Genomic DNA, 22,332 nt, shown 5'->3' on the forward strand with positions numbered 1-22,332 from the left:
TTTTATATCCACCTTTCTCATCCACTTGTCTTCCAGTACTGTCAATGGAAAACCACTGTAAAACTGATTTACAGTTTCTCCTGTACTCACCCATCATGACATTACGCTACCTTCACTAGAAAAACACATTTACATTTCTTTTGTGTTTAACCATCACAATGTTTCCTGAAACTCTTACCCAAAAGGAGTCACAAGATTTATAAAAAACAGAGAAAAATACACAGAATGGCAGCAAGGAATATCTTTGCCAGTATTAATTTGGCATCAATTCAGGCTTACTTAGTTACAGGCATTTTGCATCCTTTCTCTTGGTTTAGCTCCCTCCTCCTTATGTGACAGCCAGTCATTTTGACACAGCATATTCACAATAGGACCTCTGAGCATTATCACAGATCGAAAGTCACTCTGTAACAAGAGAAGACTAAAGTACAAATAATAAAGTATACAAACATATCCCAATCAGAGATACATTAGGTTACAGAAATGGGATCCTAATTAAAGAGCTGTTTAGTGAAAGGGGTGAATCACAGGTTGACACACGTTGTACTCAGAGAAAGGTCTCTCCATTAAGGATTTTCTGTCTCTAGAGCAGGTGAGTCTAACTCCTAAGTCTTTCCAAACTGCTCAGGTTTTGAAAGCATTTCATTATTGCTTCATTAAGCATATACATCCCAACTTGCTTGCACAGTTGTAATCCAAGTTATTGGAAATCATTTAAAGTAAAATTTTTGTTTGCTTTCTTGTTTTGGTATATCAAGATCTGCAGGGTTAGGTGACACAAAATGCCACTAGCAGGCATTTGACACTTTCTTCAAAGAAATTCCCCTTTTTCCATTTGTCAGTTTTCAGTGGCTGCGGGTCTTACAAGGAGCTCTCTTTTAGTGACAGCTGAGTTAGAAATGAAGAGTATTTTTCTGATTTAGAAATTAAAGCCCAGGCGGAATCAAAACAAACTCCCACCCAGTTTTAAGATGCAGAATCAATGAATGAAAGCACAAAACAGCACTGCTTTGTGAGACAGGAAGAAGCTAAGTTCTAAGGGCTTGCAAATCTACAGTTCCATGAAGTAATTCAAATCTTCAGATTCAACAGGCAAATTTAACCTGAGATCTTACTATGCCTGAAGACATTTTCTACACTTTTTCACACACACTCCCTTTCTTGCTTTCTTTTCCCTCCCTGTCTGTCAGAATCTCAGAGTACTGTCAGTGGTTCTCCTCCAGATCCATGGTAGGCACCTACTGAAGAGTATAGCATATGTTGTTATATGTGTTGTTAACTCTGGAAGCCTTGGGACTTGGAGGAATCTTGAAAACTTAGTGAGAATTTCCAAGTACCATCTGCCAAGTTCCAAGATGGCTGGCAAAGCTTCATTTAGTCAGTAACTCCTCCAGGGTAGCTAAAGAAATGCTTCCCATAGAGAAATATTGAGAAAGGGTGATTCAGCTTCCAAGGGGAGTGGAAGCTCCTCTCAAAAGGAAGGGAGGAAGGAGACAGCAAGGCAGAAGAAATATTTACTTTCCTTTGGCTAGATGGTCGGACTCACCACTGGAATTAAAGTTCTTCCTGTGTGACTAAGGAAAGAACTGCTAGTAGTATAGTAAACTCAGAAGTTTTTTTCTAACAAGAAAGGTATCCAATTATGATGACCAATTTATGAACACTGGGTTTGGTTTTGCATTCTCAACAGAAATAATCCTGAAAATCTCATGGAAAAAATGCTTGGATAAAAATTACGTCCACAGTCCAAGAAACCACAAAATTCAAATCTTCCCTGTCTTGCTGGACCTACATATCCTCAGTTTAAAGTCTTTTCAGTAATGTGTTTTGAATTAATATTTGTAAAAAAAAAAAAAAAAAAAAAAAGTTGAGTCTTCATGTTTTCATGTTTCATTGGAAAGGCTCTTTAGAAATCTAATCCATGTGGTGTTTTGAAGCCAAGACTGTTGCCCTAGTAGCTGTGCATATGATTACTGATATGCTGCATGTTCCTAAATAAAAGCTTAGGCAAGCTATTAAATATTCATGCGGATGGTGGAATTCAATAATTATACCCAAGCAGTGAGCTAAATATAAACAAAAGAATGAATAACCAGCCTAGACTACAAGGAATTAAGCCATTTATTCTACCCTGTGAGCTGCATATCATCTTTATGAATACCTTGTGCTGCAAAAAATGGGGTCTACATGTTAGACAAAAGAAGCTAGGGGTTGTAGGACAAGAGTTTCCTAACCTCCCCAATAACTATGGCTTTGCTTAGGAGCAACTGATGAGGTGAACATAATGGGTACTATCTTTAGTTGCATCATCTTGAACCTAGAAGGTCATTCAACCCAAGAGACCTCTTAAAACAAAACTTTCCAAGGAGAGCCTTACTGATAAAAAAATGTGAAAATGCCATGTGAAAGACATATCCTTGTAAGAGGGAGAAGAAAAATACAAATGGAGATCTGAATTTTTGTTTACTCTCCTATGAAAGGTGCAGTTTAAATAACTCACCTTTTATTGATGAAATGGAAGAAAGAGTCCTTATGAAAAGTTACAAGATTTATTTTTGCTGCCTTTTGTATTTTTCTTTGGTTGTCTCTAGTCTGAGCCTCAACATTTGTAATCAAGGAGAAGAAGGAGAAGTAAAAGTGAAGAGTTACTGAAGAGGAGGTGTTTATGCACTCTGCAATACTTGGGAACTGGTTACAATCCTGCCTCCCTTTTCCCTCTCACTCCCTTCCTTTGCCACAATCAGCACAGATATCTCTGGCCACATGAAGTTCCCAGTGTGGGCCAAGAAGTTTTTTTTGGTTTGCTTTTTAAAGAAGAGAACAGTCAGTCTGTTCTTTCTTTAGTGGCACATCATCAACAATACTACAAAGAGTGGGAGTGGGACACTGAATTTCTGCTTTTCAGCACAAAGCACATGGCTCCTATTTTATTTTACAGAAGATTTCCAGAGTTTTTTCTGGTAATTATGAAAATAAAAAACTGTAAGGATTTTTATGTGCTATTCTGATGCCTCACATTTAAAACCATAAACAACAGTAAAGTGGTATAATGAAAAGCATAGCATACAAAAAATAATCACAGAAAATAAACATAATAGCAAAAATAACAGATACTACAAAGAAAAGCAATTTCCCTCTTAATTTAAATTCTTTTTAAAAAGCCTTACTGTATTAGAAGGTTAGGCTAGTGGAATATCTTCAAGTTTTGCCAAAAAATCCTAAAAATAGTCCAATTAAAATTGAAGTCCTGTCACTGTAAACTTGCCACAAATTGTCCTGCACATTATAGAGTGAGGACAAGTTAAGACACATTCTTAAGATTCCTTATGCTTTACAAATCCACAGCTATGCTCAGATGTGAGATGTTAAAAAAAAAGGTTGGAATCCTTTTCTGAATAAAAGATTTCAAAATAGGCTGTTTTTCCTTTAAAGAACACATATTGTCTTTTTTTTCTGTCTTGAAAAACACAAGAATTGAACAGAGCATACATAAAGAAAAGGTTTGAGTTACTCAGGTCAATTTCTCCCTAAAATACATGTATGCAACTTCAGTTACCATTATATACACAGCAGATGGCTGCAATCATCAGCTTACTCACAGAATATCTAATATCAGACCGTTCTACAAATTTATTTCAGAAGCATCTACCAAGGATGCAAAAATGAAACTTTTGTCTGCAGCTACAAAGTGCCCATTTTAAAAAACCTGACTTTTACCATTTTTGGTGGCACTTGAAAGGTGTGCTTACCTTGTCAAAAGACCCTTTCACAAAGAAAGGGCAACTCTACAGTGAAAGTCCTGCTCTCTTTAGGAATTGCTCAAAACAATATTTAATGATGCAAACTACTGAAAAAGGCAGAAATGCTGTATGTATTTTGTTCAATATCTTTCTATGGCACTGAAGGTGAAGGAAAATTACTTTATGAAAAAAGAAAAATAAAATTAAAATTATTAAAATGTAGTTTTGTCTTTTGTCTTTCGCTTATTTTCAAATCTAAAACTAATTAAATAAATTAGTGTCAATGGAATAGCGTATCTGTTTAGAGTTAATTGAGCACAAAAGGGAGCTGCAACCATTTCCATAAAGCACAATTCTGATCCAATGTGTCAGTGCTGATATTGATTCCTAACTGCATCCGTCTATGCATGTTGCACTCAAAACCCAATGAATTCCTGCTTGCATACTGAAAAAAGGAAAGGTGTTCCAGAGGCACAAGCTCAATTACAATGTGATAATTGGCAAGGAGTGTAATACAACTTTACAGATCATCTTCTGTAAAGAAGTGTAAATTGTTGTTATTTTAACCATACTTCGAATGCATACGAGTAAAAGGGCTTGTCCAGAAAGTAGTAAAAAAACCAGTATTAGCAAAATGTCACAATGACTCATTTCTGTTTAGTGACTCAAATGTTTTCTTCCTCTATAGTTAACTGGAAGACCTCATGAGAGAATTAAAACACATTTACACAACTGTTTCACCCAGAATTTATCGGCACAGATCCACATATAAAGCCCCTCTCTGAACACCAGAGTTTATGAAAATTCAAGAAGTGCTCAGCAAAACCTATGAGGAAAAAACGTACTTTGAGCACTTGAGAGCAAAAGACATTACCTCAGACTTGGTAAACTCATAGTCACAAATTTCTTGTGTGCTGTGTTTTAGGAAAGCTTTACTTTGTCAGAATTTGCCCTATTCTTACCTTGCTCCTGCGCATCCCTTTGAGCTGTTGCTGAAGACAAGGTATGAGGTGTGTTTGACTGCTACAGCTATACTATATCTTCAGCCAGAGAGTTTTTCAGCAACTTTGGGTGCATTCTGATCCAGGTTCATAGCCATACACCCAAACAGATCTTTTAGCTCTCAGATTATCCACGTCTCAGAGCATACAGAGAAACCCAGATACCGAGACATGTGACTCACCTGTACACTCATGTTGTAGTCCTTTCCCGTAGTACCCTTTTTCACAGATACACTCGAACTGGCCAGTGTGAGTGCCGCATTTACAGCTTGCCATGATGTCACAGCAGTTTTCGTTCGCCTCGCACAGATATGAACAATGCGATATATCTTCTTGGATATAGCTGCCAGATGGCAGGTCTGAAATAGTATCAATTTATTAACAAAAAATTCAAACAAAAGTAATCCCATAGTCTCACATTTTACCACTGGTGAAACATTTGTTAAAAACCCTAGGCTGCAGTTCTAAGTAGCCGAGATGCCAGTATGAAGCAGAGCCTTGCTATGCTCAACATGCAAAGACTTATTCTGGAAAAGGGCTCACTGAAATCCATGGTGCATTCAGATTTTCTCTCCATTTGAGTCTTAGACACTGCCAGAATGCAGTCTCATTCCCAACAGAAGCTGTTGAGACAGCTTTTTCCAGCTTTGGTGGATGCCTTATTTGGCATCAGAGGAACATTTGGTCATGGCATGTAAACCCATTTGGTCATATTATAAAATAAAAAGCTTTGGCACATTCACATAGACCAATCCAAACTTACCTGGAACAAACAGGCTGTCAACAAAGCATGAGAAAACCTTATTTTACACTGTTATTTTAGAGTAGCATGTTTTTGAAAATTATAGCAAATAAATTCAAATGGCTAGTCTGATGCCTGTTCTAAGCTTCAATCAAGCAGCATTGTCAAACAAATCATGTGTTCTCACTTGCTTGTCTAAACCCACCTTATTTTTCAGAAAAAGCTTTTATTTTAGGACATAGCAGATTAAAAGAGGAATTGCAGTCCAAACTCTCTTTTCACCTCTTCCTCTTTCCTGTTTTACTGCATGTATAAGGTCATAAATACAAATTGTATTGACTTTTACACAGAGGGATCTAGATTAGTTCTGAACAGGCTGTTGTTATTGTCTGAGATACCCTAAAGGTATTGAGTCTAGTTCTAAGGCGTCTCTTGTACCTGACTACAAGGTTCATCTGTTCAAGCACAAGGTACACTGGGCCAAGAGCACAGTCTGTTCTTTACAGACAAAATGAAAAGCTGAATGGACGTAAGTATGTATACACTTCAGCGAGGAGATTTTTGCTCACATCTTGTTGGCAAAGAGTAAAGCCAAATAAAGTTTATCCTATTAACTGAGGGATGAACACCTTGTCTAGAAAGTATGAGAAAAATAAAAAGGGAATAAACACTACATGAAGTGTAAATACAAGACAGTACTGGAGAGTTTTCTATTCAGACCTCTCTGTCTCCTGTAGATTTCTGAGTTTAGGACATTAATACCTTCGTGAAGGGCTCTGCGTGCCAGAGCCTCAAACTCTGTAAAACTGTGAAGAAGGTAACAGTGATCTTCTTTTGGGTGGGATGCCATATCATTCAGCTCTCGGATGTTCCCCTGCCATATCCCGAAGGTGAAGATCTCCACTCCAAGTTCACGCAAGGATGCTGCAATGGGTCTTGGGTCTCCCCCATTGGAATAGCCATCAGTAATGAGAAATATCACTTTCGTAGCATTTCCACGGGCATGCCGTAATATTTGCTGGAAGAGAAAATGAAATTGCACACCTCAGCAAAGGGTTAACAGTGGTTGATCAGTACACTGCTTCCTCCACCATATGGCTCCTTTTATTTGATTTATACAGCTAATAAGGCCCCTGCAAGATCATCCACTATAACAAAGGTCAAACTACCTGCACATACAGCTTGTGGTTGAACAAGGCCAACCTGAGTCACACTTTAGGTGCTCACAGTTTACACAACCACAGAAACCATGACATGATAAGAAATGAAACACTGTTCATGCTGATTGATTAAGTCACCCATGCATCAGACTCAGCAATGATTCTGACTGGAGTTTAAGTGACTTTGTTAAGACTGAAGTTTAAATAGGTACTACAAACACTGAAAATCTAGTGCAAGACCCAAAATACAAACTAACATATTTTAATGCAATATTATATTTTGATCCACTAAACTATAAACCCTACTACTGATTTATTGTAAGGCTTTTCTTAACAAGTATTTGGACTGTTGGTTATTTTAAACCCAGCATAAAATTCCCCATTTGTCCCAAATGTTCATACATTTGTTGAATGATGATTTCCTCCCTTTCAACAGTTTGCTACTTTAGATTGTCCATTGTGGCCTTAAAAATGCCTGTAGTCCCTTCTACCCTGCTACTTGCTCCTCCTAACAATACTCCACACAAAGCATTTGTGATACTCCTCAGTACCGCCTGAGATTCCTGCCCATTTCAGCTTTCCAGACTGACAATGTGCTAGTGCCAATTACCCTCCAAGTAGTTTCAGTTTTTGGGAGACAGGCAGAGCACCAGCAAAAATGTGATGCCAATGTGCCATGGACGAGAAGCCACCCTATGGAGTTGCCATGCTGATGATTAGCCACTGTCTGTCAGAGCGTGAGTAAATAAGGGATAACTACCAACTTCCTATTTGTGGCCAGGTGCTGTCCACAACCCTAAAGCAGGAGATTATGAAGAAATATTTTCTCCATCCTCTGAGAACCTATGTAGAAAGAATTAGATATAGACTTTCATTGTGGTAGTAGACAAATTATAACCGTGTTTGTTTCAATAATAGATTATACCACGCTACAATTTATGCAAAAGACCACATTCAATAGACCTTTGAATGATACTCCAAAAGACATTGTCATTGTATGACAAGTAGGTTAATATGATTAAGACACTCTTAAAAAGCACAGATTCCAAAGCCAAAGATTAACCAAGCTGAGCTGTTTTACTACAAAATCTTTATGTAAGTTTTATGAAGCAAATTCATCCGGCTTTCAGGTCATCTAGAAGCTTACTAGCTAGGCCAGCCTAAATAACCTGCAGAGTTTTTATACCCCTTCCCAGTGAGCCAGGCCACATTTTAGGACAACTGGATTTTGATTTGTCAGTTCACTGATTTCAGGTAGATGCTATGCAAAACAAGCACACACGCCATAAATCAAAGCACATACCATTGGCACTGTGGTCTGAGAGACTGCCAAGCCATGTTTGACTGCTGGGCTTGATTTTATTATTACTTGCTTGCAAAGCCCAAAGGGAGTGAAACCAAATTCTCTTGCAGATAATAATACCCTTCACAAATCAAACTTATTGTTCCTCATATTGCTTAAGTTATAAGTGGAAAACCAGAATGAAGTGGGAAAGTAGAATGAAAAGAATCAGGAAGAAAAAGACAAGAGAAAGGGCAACATGAAGACAAACAGTAGGAAAGATGTACAAATGCCTAATTTCAAAATGCATTCTGAAACTGATGCTCTAAGACAAGTGACTGCAGGCAGAGATGGTAGTGTTATTTATAATTAACATGTATAATTAACATATTTAGCATTAACTGTGCCATTGTAAAACAGAATATAGACAACTTAAACTTCTATCCAACTTAAGTATTCAGGCTGATATTCTCCACTCAGGATGTTTGTCTAAAGCTATTTCAGTAAAAATGGCCCTTTTTTTGAAAAACAGGACAAGGAAAACATATGTTCCATCCTCACTCACTTGGTTTTGGCAACTGTAGCATCTCTGAGCTTTGAAAAAAGAAATTTCAATCTGCAAATCACATAATAAAGGTGGAAAAATATGCCCCAAATACATGCAAGTTGTAGAATGTTCCTAACCAAGGAAGAAACCACAACTTACACAGGGTTAAGAGACATAATGGAGATTGCCAGTGCAGTTCTCTGAAGATCCCACCTACACGCAGACTGCTCTAGCAGAATATGATTTCAACTCGTGATTGTGTCATAACATGTACAGAAGGGGGAACAAAGCTCAATTTTGGAAGAATGGCAATTTCTGTAGTATCCTCCAGCACCATTTCCCTCAATGCACAACAGAAAGCTTTACACACTTTGCAGATGAAGGTAGGGGACAGCATTCCACATTGCCCTGGTTCTTCAGCAGTTAATGCTCATAATCAGCAACAATCAAAGTTCCATGTTTTCCCTAAACACAGAAAAAAGTCTTCAGGGCCAGTGAACAAATGAGCTTGGGCCCTGGTAGCCTAGACAGGACTACAGATATCTCAGGGCTATTTAATTCTGACTAGCAAATACGCAGGGATTTTTGTTTTACAAAATTAGACTGCTACAAATCTCCTCTGAAACTCCTGAAGCACAAATCCTCCGTGACTTTCCATGTAATCAAGAAAGTTCCTGGTCTCATGAAAAATGCTTAGCAGGACCTTTTGAAATACGTGGGTTTGAGTAAGTGGAAAACATCAGTAAAAGACCATCTTTGACGAGAAAATAACTGTTTTTGAGGGGAAAACATGTCTTGGCTACACAACTTCAGATAAGGCAAGAACCAACATCTTTTCTGTCCTCTGCATCTCAAAGGGCAGCCACCTCTTCAAGACAGCACTTCTGTCACACGGACATGAATTGAGCCAACAGGTAAGAGAGCATGAAGCTGTCCTCCTGCTACCCAGAAGACCTGAATATTCAGGCACCAGGGAATCTGAGTAGAGAAACAGACAGACAAACAGAGAGGATTGCTACATATTGCCCCTAGAAATCAAAACAAAACAAAGCAACTGACCAGCTTGGCCCTCATGTCTTGCAGCTGTAACTGTAGACACAGAATCCCTGCTGTATAAAAACAGAGGAAAACAAGGGAGGGAAAGAAACATTCAGCATGGTGGGGGGCGGGGGGGCAGGGAGGATATGGGGGGAGGAGACAAAAGTCTGTTTTGAAATAATTTGTGTATGTCCCTTGGTCTACTTAGTATTTTATTTCTTTTTGTGAGGACAAGAGGACAGGTCACCATCCTGTCAGAGTTGCTGACAATCCAAGTATCAGTCTCCATGCTTCTTCTATGAAATATTTGTGCAACATTTCACATAATTTTTGTTTTCTCTAACTCTGAATTACATGCATTCTGAGAAACCTCTCTCTCCTTCCCTCTCCAGAAAGCCATTTTGAAAAATGTTTTTTCCCTGAACAGAAAGTTCATATATTTTAAAATGTTTGTTCAACCCCTAAACTTGTTTAATGCCTAAACTTGTAAGTACACACAGAGATTGTTCATCAGCCCCTGACAACTTCATGGACTGTATCTACATAAAGATGACGCTTTTTCATGACAAGGCTTTGCAGTCCCTTCATAAACTGTCAGGTTCTTCAATAAATACAGTTTTTTTTCAATAAATACAGCTTTTAAGCCCTCTAAATGGTACTAGTAAGTTTAAAGGATCCTGAGAACCTGTTTCTTTGACAAGAATATCCACATCTGCTTCTGATTTTACCATTAAATGAAACTGAACACCAGCCATAACTCAAAATACAGAGCTGAATGGCCTATTAAATTGAGAATTTAGGCCATTTGGTCACTACTATAAATTAATAGGGGATAAGTACAAACAAAACAAAACAACTAGTGCTCTTGATGATTGAACAGAAATTCACAGAGCCACTAGAAATACCTAGCCTTTTACCATTTCAGTAACTATTTTCTTGTCTACGCTTCCTTCAGAGGAGCAGTAGATCAGTCAGTTTCAGTAATCCTTCCAGATCTCAAATAAAACATTCTTTTCACATTAGCAAAAAGTTATTACCATCTGTATTGTGTTCAGTGACTGTTTGGTGTGTACAAATACCTGGCAGTCTAATCAATTTTTTGTGCCAAAAAAAGTCCTTAGAATTAAAAAATGAAGTCTTGTGCAACACAAGAGTTATCATACAAAATCCTCCTCTAGAAATTCACTACAGTAATGGAAAACCAAATCCTACCAGTACAGTTACAAAGCCAGCTAAATTCTAACTTCTGCATTTTTAACATAAACATGAAGTTTGTAACACAAAATTTGGAGATGAGAAGTTTTGAAGGGCAAAGAGTTCTTCAGTCACTTGGCATCCACAGCAATGATGCTGTCAAAGGTTCTTTGTTACTGTCTCAATTACATCTTCTGCATGTAATCCATAAACACACGATCTTGGGCCTGATTCCTGTCCTTACTCTCGGTTTTGATTTTAAAGAAGTTTCTGACAGAACTGAATATTTTATCTATCTACAGTGAAACAAGTTGAAATAGTTTATCCTCTCTCACTTTACAGACCAAGGCTCCAGGAACATCATACAGCTGCAGGAGAAGCTTTCCTCAAAATGCTTAAGTTGTAGCCTAACCCTCAAAATAGTATTATCCAACATTCACCTTGTAGGAAAAACACTATCAAAGGGCTAAAAAGCAAATGTTATTTCTTACAGATCAGCTGCAAGAAATCACTGCATCTCAGAAGCAAAAAAAAACAGAAAGCTTTCCATGAGACAGCCATTCAGCTGTGCTACCCCAGAAGACCACTTACATTGGATTTCTTTTCAGTTTAGCAATGGCATAAAACATACACACCAGGGGATGAGTTCTGAATAGAATTAAGTTATTCTTTTTCCTAGATGATCACTTATTCAATATAAAATAAATAATTTCCATTTTATAATATTATACAATTAATTTACCTATCTATAATGTAACATTTTCATTATTAAGCTTGTATTAAAATTCATAAATGTTAGTTTATTACAATAAACACTGTGTAGATTTGGTCCATATATTCATAAGAATATTAAAATAGTACCTCATAATTTATCATAGGTGGCTTCAGAAGCAGATCATCATTTTATTCACAAAGGAAAATGGCAATGCTAAACCCCTTTGCCAAGCTCAACTTCTGTTCCAAGGTTTCTTTGCTTTCACCTTTCCCTCAGGTAAAAGTGTCCAAATTTGACAGGAGGTTTTATGAAAATAAATATTCAATAAAGAAAAAAATAATCAGTGCTGTGATCAAACACAGCTTTTGGTGAAGCTGAGACATCACTGAATCCAGAGCACTCCTAAGAAACCTGGCCATCTCACAAGAGTAATGCAAGGCTAGGGGGTGACAAATACAGCTCCCCTTCATCATGAAACATTGCCAGGTGAAGAGTTGTTTACACCTGGTAGGTTAATGAAAGGCTTATTCTTCAAAACCCACTGACCTATGGAATCACACAATGCTAATTCTGTAGGAAGAAGAACTGGAAAGCAGCCAGCCCAACTGTGCAAACTTTTACCAGTTCACCAGGCATTGTCTTTGGTGTTGCCCACCACCAGGGATCATCAGTCTCCCAGGACAGAAAGCATGCACAGAGGGAAGGGAACATAAGTTTACAACTTTGGAAAAATGATTGTTATATATATATGGTTTTTTTTTCTGAGAAAACCTATGAATACATATGTAAAATATAGTATATAATTCGGAGCTTTTTTCTGCACTCAGCATGCAAAATATTTTGGAGGAGATATCCCCTCATGCATCCAACCGAATAAAGAATGCTTGCTTCTTAATGTTACATTGGTGCTAAGGAGTTTTATTTTATTAATTTTTGGTAACAATACAAATGTTATTCCTGTACGTAAAAGACCTGGCTATACCTCCTGAGCTCCCTCTCTAAAACAGCAAAGGTCTGATTTCGCCAACTTTTCTTTCGGTCACTATACATTGCTATTTTCACTGCTCAAAACAAATGAATCTTATCCCCTCTTTAGGCTTCATAAAATGAACAAAAAGATATTCCACAGTTAGAGGTTTTGGCTTCCCACCTTTCTCACTCTTTTCTGCACTGCAACACAGACTCTAGAGAATGAGCTGCTACCTATTTAGAAGAAATAAACTAATATTAAAACTACTCTTGGATATTCCCATAGCAAGAAATGCACTCTTAATTCAGAGAAAAATGTGTTTATAGAAATAATCTGTATATCTAAAATATTTAAATAGTTCTTTCAGTAACTGGCCGGCATGATCTGAGTAAATCTCACAACTGTGTCACACAACCCCAAATATAGGGATGAAAGCACAGGTGTAAAAAGCCAGGCATGCTCATGGCCAGGAAATGTACTGATATGACATATGACAAAGACTGACAGACCTAGTAATATTCAGATGGGGTAAAAGAGGGTTTAAGGTCCTCTTATCCATGCATATATATAAATACTTAATGAGAGGGGGAGCAAAAAAGATGTATACAGAATCTTCTAATTGGTAGCATGAGGCAAGTAACACATATTTAAATATCAACATTCCTCTTAAAGAGAAGAAGCAACATTTCTGCTGCAAGAGTGATTAACCATTGAAACTGATTTCCCAGAAAGTTTATAGGTTCTCCATCCCTGGGTATATTCAACACCAACTCAGACACAGTGCTGAGCAGCCAGAACAAAAGCCTAACAACACAAAATCACCACTGGCTTTGCAATTACAGTATTATTATAACATCATATTACAGTATATTATTACAGTATTATTATTACAGCTATTAGAATTTTGACTCACACAGTTGTGTTAGAACTGTTGGACCTGGTGATTTGAAGTTGTGTGGCTTCCAGTTTTGAGCTCTGAACTAGAAAGAACAGAATGCACCTGGTTTCCAGGTAACAACTAACATGCATATCCTTCATCTTCCATCATTGTGAAGTCTTCTAAGCAGGACATTAAAAAATGGGGCATGTACATAGACATTTTCTGAGCTTTTATGCTATATAAAAACTTTTTAACAAGTTTATCAAGACTTTGCAAAGTGGGTGGAGACCTTTATATGCTGCCATGTTATATGCTATATTCAAAATATAATTTGCTAATAGATCTCAATTTGATTTGAAAAATAAAAAGTTTTCTTTGTCTCTGAATGGTTTCCATCATTAATATAACAGAGATATTATTTGATTTCTTTAGTACTGCTCTGGTCTTCTGCTAATAATAAAAATAGAGACTCAAAAATATTTTGCTAAATACGTAACTGATTTTAATGTATTTTCAGATCAAGCATTCACATCACTATTGACTAGTACATCTGCCAAATATTTGTTTCATTTGCGCTTAGTTTAAACATTTGTTATTTTAAATAAGCAGAGAAAAAGAGGAAAAGCTGAACTGAATAATTAATTCCAAAATGACAAACACAATTCATGACCTGGCCAATCTATTTCTAGGTGTTACTACTCAATTATCATAATTATCATCTGAATACTTTTTTTTTTTTTTCCCTTCCAGGACTGCTAGAATTGAGCAACACTAACACAAAGTTATCACTGATAAGAGATGTCCCAGACCAACTGGGTGTGGGGGAGTGTTTAGGAGAGAAATCCATCTCTGCTTAACTGTTCATACTATGTATGCTTAGCAGAGCACCAGGACTCTGAACGTTAAAGCTCTTTACAAACTGCTGCTTACATTCAAGGAAGCTTTTGATCTTCCTGGGTGAGGTTGCCAGTGACACCTTGAACCAGAGGGAGTATTATAATTTTAACGAGAGCTTTTGTTTTGGATTGTGTTAATAGAGAAGTATGACTGTATCATAGAGAAGTAAGCAGTTCCAAAAGTTAAGCAGATTGCTGGTCCTACAAAGAACCTGTTGCTAAAAGCAATAACGCTTTTAATTTCTGCACCTAAGAAAGTCAGAAAATTCTGATCATCACAAACATGCTGTCTCACCTGGAAAATGTGACTCACAAATTCCAGTAACATATGGAATTGGTGGACAAAGGGTAAAATATGTATCACAGAACATGTAAAATAAACATTCAGAAGTTTAATGCTGAGGTTTATGTCTGGAACTTCTGCTAAATATGATGTATTTTGCTGTAAAGTCCTCTTGTAAGCCTAGGAAATTAATTAAAAACAAACCAACTTATTTTGTCCTGACTTCTTCAAAATTTTAGTGCTGGGGATTTATTTCTTATCTCAGAACAAATCACTCAGCAGCATTTCTGGTTTGTCTTTATATCTCTGAAGCAAAGCACATGCTCAGACTGATTTCTCGGTGAGGGTATTAACTTTTAAGGACTTGGTTTCAGAAGGGGCTTATTGTCAAACCCTTCCAAAAAAGTCTGAGATGACAATAAAAAATGGTTTTCTCATGAAAAGGAATTTCTATTCCTGAAACATTCAGGATGATATCATCCAGATACCATAGTGGTAAAAGATTTCATTCATTGTATTGTTGGTTCAGATATTACAGGCATGAGATTTGTGTTGTTTTGTGCAGCAATATCTACACAGACTTCCAAATTACAGACTTCTGATTAGACCAAAATGTGAGACACAGTTTTGTAAGCTCAAGCAGAAGGATTCCAAAGAAAAGGTTTTCAGCTAAAGAAAAAATTAATCCTGATTAGGCAGCAGCAGATAAACAGTGCACTTTTTACCTGTCCCAGCCAAAAGGTCAGGAAAAAATTAACTACTTAATAACTTCTAAACGTAGGTATATTTCAGGCTTGGTCTAAGGGCAATGAACAATGTACAGATGTGTATCTTGTCTCTGACCCTGCCCTACTAATCTTGTGAACAAACCCCATGCAAGGCTGGAGTATGCAGGACCAGTACTCTCCACAAACACCATGCTGATTAAAACTGGAGATTTGGAGCTGACACTAGAGATGGCTGTTGGGAGCGCTACTTTCAATTTGGTAATCCCTAACTACCAGCTCTGCAATTGCAAAGGTGGCCACAGAGGTAAACCAAGTTGACTTTGGTTTTTTTTTTTTGCCATATCTATAACACAGACTCCCAAGGCCATCTCAAAACTCAGAGAAGCCCAATGCTGTCAAGAAGTCAGTTAGCTCTAGCTGACCTAAGCCATCATCACATACTTAGAGCATGATGCCAAAGATAACCTAGAATCTACTACTCTCACATTTTTGGCTGCAGATTTTGCAGAGGTCATAGGAATAAAAATCCACAAACACATGCTCGATAACCAGACAATATACATGAATGTTCATTTTCTTAGTGAGACGGCACTAGTTTTTTTCAAATAAAAAAACTTAACCAAGTACTTGTTAAGAAAAGATTTTCAGTTCTTTAGCTTCAATAAACTTTTAATTTTAATTTGAAAATGAGATTCTGAATCTAAAAATGCACTGAAAATAAAAGCTAATTTTCCAAGTGGGTAACAATACTGCATCTTGTACTTTTGTGCTTTTGTCATACAGAAGAAACAAATCGACCATTACTTATTTAAACGAGCACTAAATAAACATTAGAACTGTTTATCCTAAACTGATATGTGCTTACATTCTTTTGAGGGACCTTTTTAAAAAATATTTATTAATCATAACAGAGAGCATGGAATTTGACATGCTGGTGGGACATTTGTCATGCTCCCTCAATTCACATTAGATACAAACACCAGATTTCAAAGAACAGATTTTCAAAAAACATGCAACTTTATTCTGTAGATGGCAAACTTTCCACTTGCATATACCTATACCAACTTCAAATGAGTGAAGATGAATTATAAAAACAAAAAGATTACCTTTAGTGCAATTATTTTTACAACACAGTACTCCCAAAGGCTCCCTCTTTTCTAGACTTTTTATAACAATTGACTTGTCTAAGGCTGTCTGAGTACTATCTCTGACTTCTAGTCATACTAGTGCACACCTACAACTTCCACTTCAATTATGAAGAGAAATTGTTTCCATTTTACCTCCACTGAAAGACAGAAATAAGACTACTTTCTTCTTAGAAGATATAATTTTATTCAACACATTACCATGTGCAGTAGTTTGAATAATTTTTATTTTCATCCTTTTTTAAAAAAGGTGAAAATGGAAACCAATGCAGCTTCAGGATGTTTAAACTGTCCACCAATAAAGATAGCACACCAATGCTGACATATATGTAACTGTGATTCTCAGCTGCTAAAACAAGACTCCATTAAATTTCTGTCATTGCATGATGACCCCTCAGTTCTGTTTCAAAACCCATCTGGTAACAAAGGCACATCCCTCCCACGAGGCGTAATGGGTGCTGTTAGCAGTGGCTATCTCTCAGGGTCAGAAGGTCCAATACAGTTTCCTACAGGTCTCTCAACACCTCTCCACCGGGGTCTTTTGGCTTTAGATGCATTCCTTAAGCACCAGGAGCAACACTCAAACCTGTTTGTATTTTCAATTCTGCTTTGGTTCTATCTTGCTGTCACAACAGCACTGTAGCTTTCCATAATGCAATAAGCAATCTGCTTAACATAAGCTGCATGTAGTTTGTGCTGTCCCACCAACTTATGCTGTGAAAAACTGAAGCCAAAGAGTTTTGAATTAATGAGCTCAGTTTCTTCCCCTTTCTAAGACTGTTTGCATGTGCCTTAAAAGAAAGACTCTGAAAATGAGCACATGCTAGCTCAAGCATGGCATGAAATCATAAATGGGTTGGCAAACCCAAACATCAATAGCAGTTCAGCCATTCTCGTCAGGATGTTGTCTCTTGCCACTGTCTCTTGCAGTATATTCGGCATATTTCTGTGAATTGCATAGAATTTATCTTTAATATGCTGGGTAGGAATGCCAAAGGGTGGTCTACATGGGAAAAGTTAGGAAGGACAGCTTTGACAAAACACAGAAACTGCAATAAGCTTGTCAGCAAAGTACCTTTGGAGAGGATGCAAAGCTGCAGTGCCAAGGAGAACTCTCTTATATTTTCTAAGAAGATGGACGTTGTGTGGTTGTGAAACAGTTTGTCAAACTGAACAGGTCTGCTTTTAGGATGATTTGTTGATACAGGTTCTGAGACAGCAATTGCTATGTAAATCTTACTCCTGTTCACTCATGTTCCCAAGTCATACACTAACTGGCCTGATGACCTTGCAGAATTCACTTATCTCTCTGCCTCTGTGGTTTCAGTGGAACCACCACCGATGAGATGAATTGACCCCTTTGAATCCTACCAAAGAGGGCTGCATGACTCTTTAAGTGCTGGGTTTATCCTAACTATGAACTTTACTTCATTTTCTGTTACTGTAACATGTAAGTGATACAATCCCAGAGAATTTGCAATGCTTTGCAGAGAGTTTTAAGTTTGGAAAAGAAGCAGAGAATTCTGGTCAGAAGGAATCCCAAATTAAAGTGTAAAAGAAAAAGAATAATTCAAAAAAGAGACATTTTAGAAAAATGAAAGAAGAAATAATTATGGGTTGTAGCAAAAGTCAGTTAAAAACATAAAGCAACAGTCTAAGAGTCCCCAGGGAATAGCAGTTTTGTTATTCTTAAAACTTTATAGATTTATTTCAAAAGTAGTACTTTAAACTTAGACCAGTAATTTTCTGAAGAGTGTCTAGTAAGGAGTGTATTCTCTGAAGATGTTAATTTGTCTGACATGAAGAAATCATACTGAAGAAAACCACAGTACAGTCTCTTTAACCAAGAACTAGTAAGCAGACCGGAATTTAACCTTGTTATTCTATCTTAATTTTCCCTGTCACCATGTGAATATTTTTCTTCCCACATTCTTATAAGAACACAATGTAAAATGACATTCATGCTGTTGCAGCCACAAAGTTTAGCTGGGCTCAAGAAACTAAATTGTAGGTTTCTGAAGGGATTTTTGTTTATTCTCTTTAAAGATCTCATTAGTCAAGACTTCATATCAAGACAACAGATGGTATTTCTTAAGCTTATATTTTGTTTTTAACGGTTATTTTTAACTTGAATCATTAACTTTTTCACACAACACCCCTGGGATGGATCTATATTGAAACATAGCTTCACAGTGGAAGATCTAATACAGGGATGTGTTTTCCTAAAGCAGGTTTGGCATGTACAGCACTGAGCACATTATACAGTGAACTTGCTTTCTCCTGCCAAAAGTGAAGAGAATAATCTCTGCCAATTTCATATGCCCAGCAGTGATGCACCTCTTGCAATCTCACTCCTCAGCTCCAAATGAGAATATGTGTTTCCAGACAAATGCATCCAATGCTCAGCTACCGTACACTACAAGAAATTAGATGTTTAAATATATATATATATCTATATATATAAATCTCGAAAATGAGACTTGGTTTGGTGGCTGTTTCTGAATGTAGAGGTCAAATGACAAAGAAGAACCAGGCCTAGCCTTGTAAAAAAGGTCCTGAGTGGACTGGCTGTCCATTAACCCTCTACTGCGAAGTCTCCCCAGTATGATCAAGTGCCAACACATGTTCAGGGGCTGCCTAGACCAAATTTCTGCCATAGGTCTGCTGTCTGTATGACAGCACAACAAGTGATTGTGTTACGGTGTCTGGAAATGTTCTTGGGGACATGCCCCTATTTATTAGTAGCTTAAGGGGACCTTTGTAAGGCTTTAGCAATTAAAACAGACACCTGGCAAGAGTACGTCCTGCTGCTATGACACCAGGCAGGCGTTTCAGATGCCAGACTTTACTCATACGTATCACTTCTGAAATTGAGGCTGGGGCTCCATGCCCCTTCAAAGAACGAATTTCACACATTTGTCTGCAAGGGCATCAGGAAACATGGGAGCTGCAGGTGCAAGACAGTACGGGGGAGATAGTGACTAATGGCTCGGACGAGACTTCTGCATCCCACACTATTGCACACCCCATCATACAGCCCTACACCCCTTGTCACGGAACACCCTCGAACAAAGCGGAGAGCCACATTCCCACACCACGCGCTGCACAGCGCACCGCACACCGAGCCATCGCACCCCAGCACCCCACGCACTCCTGCGACTCACATCGCCGCGCCTTCCCTCGATGCCGAGACACACAGAGCACCCCGCACCTCACGGCGCCGCCGCTCTCACCGCACCCCTGACCGTGCATCCCCCGGCACCGCGGAGCCCGCACCCCCGCCCGTCTCACCGCCGCCTGCTGGAAGGCGCCCTTGGTGTAGGTACCGCCGCCGCGGTAGGCGATGGCGGGGATCTCTCGTCCCAGCAGGGCGCACTTGTGCTGCTGCGGCCGCCGCCGCGAGATGTAGTCCACGCGTGGCACCACGTTGCTGCGCGAGGAGAAGGTGACGATGGCGACGCGCGTGGCCGCGGGCACCACGGGGAAGTCGGAGAGCAGCTTCTTGACGAAGCGCAGCTCGCTGAGGAAGTTGGCCGGACCCACGCTCGACGACTCGTCCACCAGGAACACCAGCTCCAGCCGTCCGCTGCGCGCCCGCAGACGCCGCACCTGGCGCTTGAAGGCGCGCCCCAGCTTCTCCACTTTGCTCTCCGTCGTGTCGGGCAGCGCCGGCGCCTCCAGGGAAGGCGACGCGAAAGTTGGGGCGCGGAGGAGGGCACCCGGCTGGCCGCCCGCCCGGCCCTGCGGCGCCGACGGCGACAGGGACAGCGACAGTCCCCCCCAGCAGCAGAGAGCCACCAGGGGCCACATGGCGTGGCGGCGGGCGCGGGGAGACGCCGGCAGCCGCGGGAGAAGAGCTGCTGGTCGCCCCCTGACGCCCCACCTCCTCTCTACTCGGAGGGGCGTCCGGCCTGCCTCTCTGCCTGCCTGCCTCTCTGTCTCCCTGCCGGCCTCCCCGCCGGCCCCCGCAGGTATCCGCGCCCTTTAATCCCCCGCGGCTGAGGCGCTGCCCCTCGCACGCCCCTCTCTCCGTTTTCCCCTCCTCGCCTTTCGGAAGCGTTCTCCCCCCGCGTCCCTCCCCGCCTCCCGCCGCCCCGTCCCGCCCCGATGGGTCCCACACGGCTGGCAGGGGACAGTCCGACAGCGGGGAGGGTGGCGGTCACTGGAAACGCGCCGAGCATAGGCGAAGGGGGGCGGAAAGGCAGGACCCCCCGAAAAGTGAGGAGCGCCTTTTCCGCTCCCTCGCCGTGCGGGTTGGAGCTGCTGTTCGCGGGGACGGAGTGAGTGGCTTGCACTGAAATGTGCTGAATTAATCGTGGTTAATTAAGCTCTTTGTTTTGCGGGGAGGATGAGCCTGCGGCTGGGAGGTTTGAAGGGTCCATATGCTCTGGTCTCGCTCCTGGCTGTGTCACAGTCTCCCTGTCTTGTTGAAGGGCGCACTTCAGCAGCCTGAGGACTCGGTTTTTCAACTTTCAAGATGTAGCAATACTTTATTTATGTACATCTCACAGAAATGACAGCGAGGTGTCCAGATATGTGGGGTGAGTGTCCACAAGGGTGTGTGCATAAGAGACAGGGACGGCACTTGCATATGTACATAGAGATGTGTACACAAACATATACATTGATGTAGCAACAATAAACTGCGCATGTTATGAAAATTTCCTGATTGCCATGTGTGACATTACAGTCCATTTCTCAGAAGAGGTCCTGTGCTGTCCTGCCATCTGTAAATCACCTTAGGAGAGAGATACAGAGACCTCCTGCAAAATTCAGAGCCCACTACCCTTCAGTCAACCTCAGTACAGATTTAATTCTCAAGAACTTTATGAGTCGAGAGCTTTGGTATATTTCAGCCATTGGTTTCAAATGAAACAGTTTTTCTACTTAATCAACTGCATTTTCAGGAGTAACTAAGTCTCAGAAAAATTTCTCTGGGACAGATTAGCCATGTAAACCTGTTGTTTTGGCCTTTTGTTGGTACTTTCCTTCCTTTACATATTTTCTACTCCTCCTCTCAAGTTTGCTTTTGCTGATATATCACAGTGCGATGGAATACACAGGTACATTGGTGCACTTGCCAGTTAAGCCCCACGTGTACATTTGGTTGAATTACACATTCTTTATCCACTAAGAATAAAGAGCTGAGCTGATGAAAAATTGATCCAATACTGTCCTTTTGACTTCACAGCAACACTCAGATTTCACTTCAAATGACAAGAGGCTAAGCAACAGAAAATATGATTTAATTAGGGAAATGATGCATCTGATATACACACCCAACATGCTTTTGCGTGTTTTACATTTATGGAGTAGTCCAAGTGCTTCACAAAAATCTTTTTCTTAGGTATACTTCTGCAACTCAGTGCTTGAAGAGAAAATAGAAATCAGGCATTCTTACAGAGGCATATGTGAAGAACTGTTCTTTTACTGAAGGGTGTGCTTTGTGATGGACTGATCAGTTTCTGTTCATGTCATAGTAAAATGAAAGAGACAACATCATGCTTGGGCTACCTTTTTGTCTTGAAAGGGTAGCTGAAAGTTGCTACAACCACTGAAGTCCTCAGGAAGTTGATTTGCACAACTGGTCTTTGGAAGATTAGAGAAATGATGCTCCAGTTGCATCCACTGTGGTCTGAGTCACACCACTAGTACACCTAGTCTTCTCATCCATTCTGCACTGGGCTGTAGACTGCTGGTCTTTGCACAAACCAGAATGAAAGAATGGAAAATATAGGCAAGAAGAGTCTGGTTTCTCAAGGTGCTCCTAACTGAAGTGGATCATTGCAGTTACGATGTTTGGCTATTACCCCTGAGTTTTCAGGTCATAAAAAGTACTTTAGTCTGGGTTAGTTTGGTGGAAAGCTAACTGTCAGTTCCTTTGTTTCATCCATATTTACATAATCCCAGATTCATCCTTATAAATACCACACATTTTAAGACTCAGAAGAAAAGGAAATGAAGATATACTGAAAACACTTTTAGCAAAGGAGTAACAATTCATGACAAGG

The 22,332-nt window shown here is 39.6% G+C and overlaps 1 protein-coding gene across 1 annotated transcript in view; it reads right to left on the reverse strand.

Moving 5' to 3' along the window:
- SVEP1 (sushi, von Willebrand factor type A, EGF and pentraxin domain containing 1) overlaps nt 1-21,047 on the reverse strand; it is a 119,716-nt gene extending 98,669 nt beyond the window's left edge. The window contains exons 1-3 of the mRNA XM_058826325.1: nt 19,613-21,047; nt 6,246-6,501; nt 4,924-5,100 (exon numbers count right to left, since the gene is read on the reverse strand). Of these exons, the coding sequence (XP_058682308.1) occupies nt 4,924-5,100; nt 6,246-6,501; nt 19,613-20,131 (952 nt within the window). The 5' untranslated portion in view covers nt 20,132-21,047. The remainder of the gene's footprint in view (nt 1-4,923; nt 5,101-6,245; nt 6,502-19,612) is intronic.
- Between the last annotated feature and the right edge of the window lie 1,285 nt (nt 21,048-22,332).

This window comes from Poecile atricapillus, chromosome Z, assembly GCF_030490865.1.
Source record: "Poecile atricapillus isolate bPoeAtr1 chromosome Z, bPoeAtr1.hap1, whole genome shotgun sequence".
Classification (NCBI taxonomy): Eukaryota; Metazoa; Chordata; class Aves; order Passeriformes; family Paridae; genus Poecile; species Poecile atricapillus.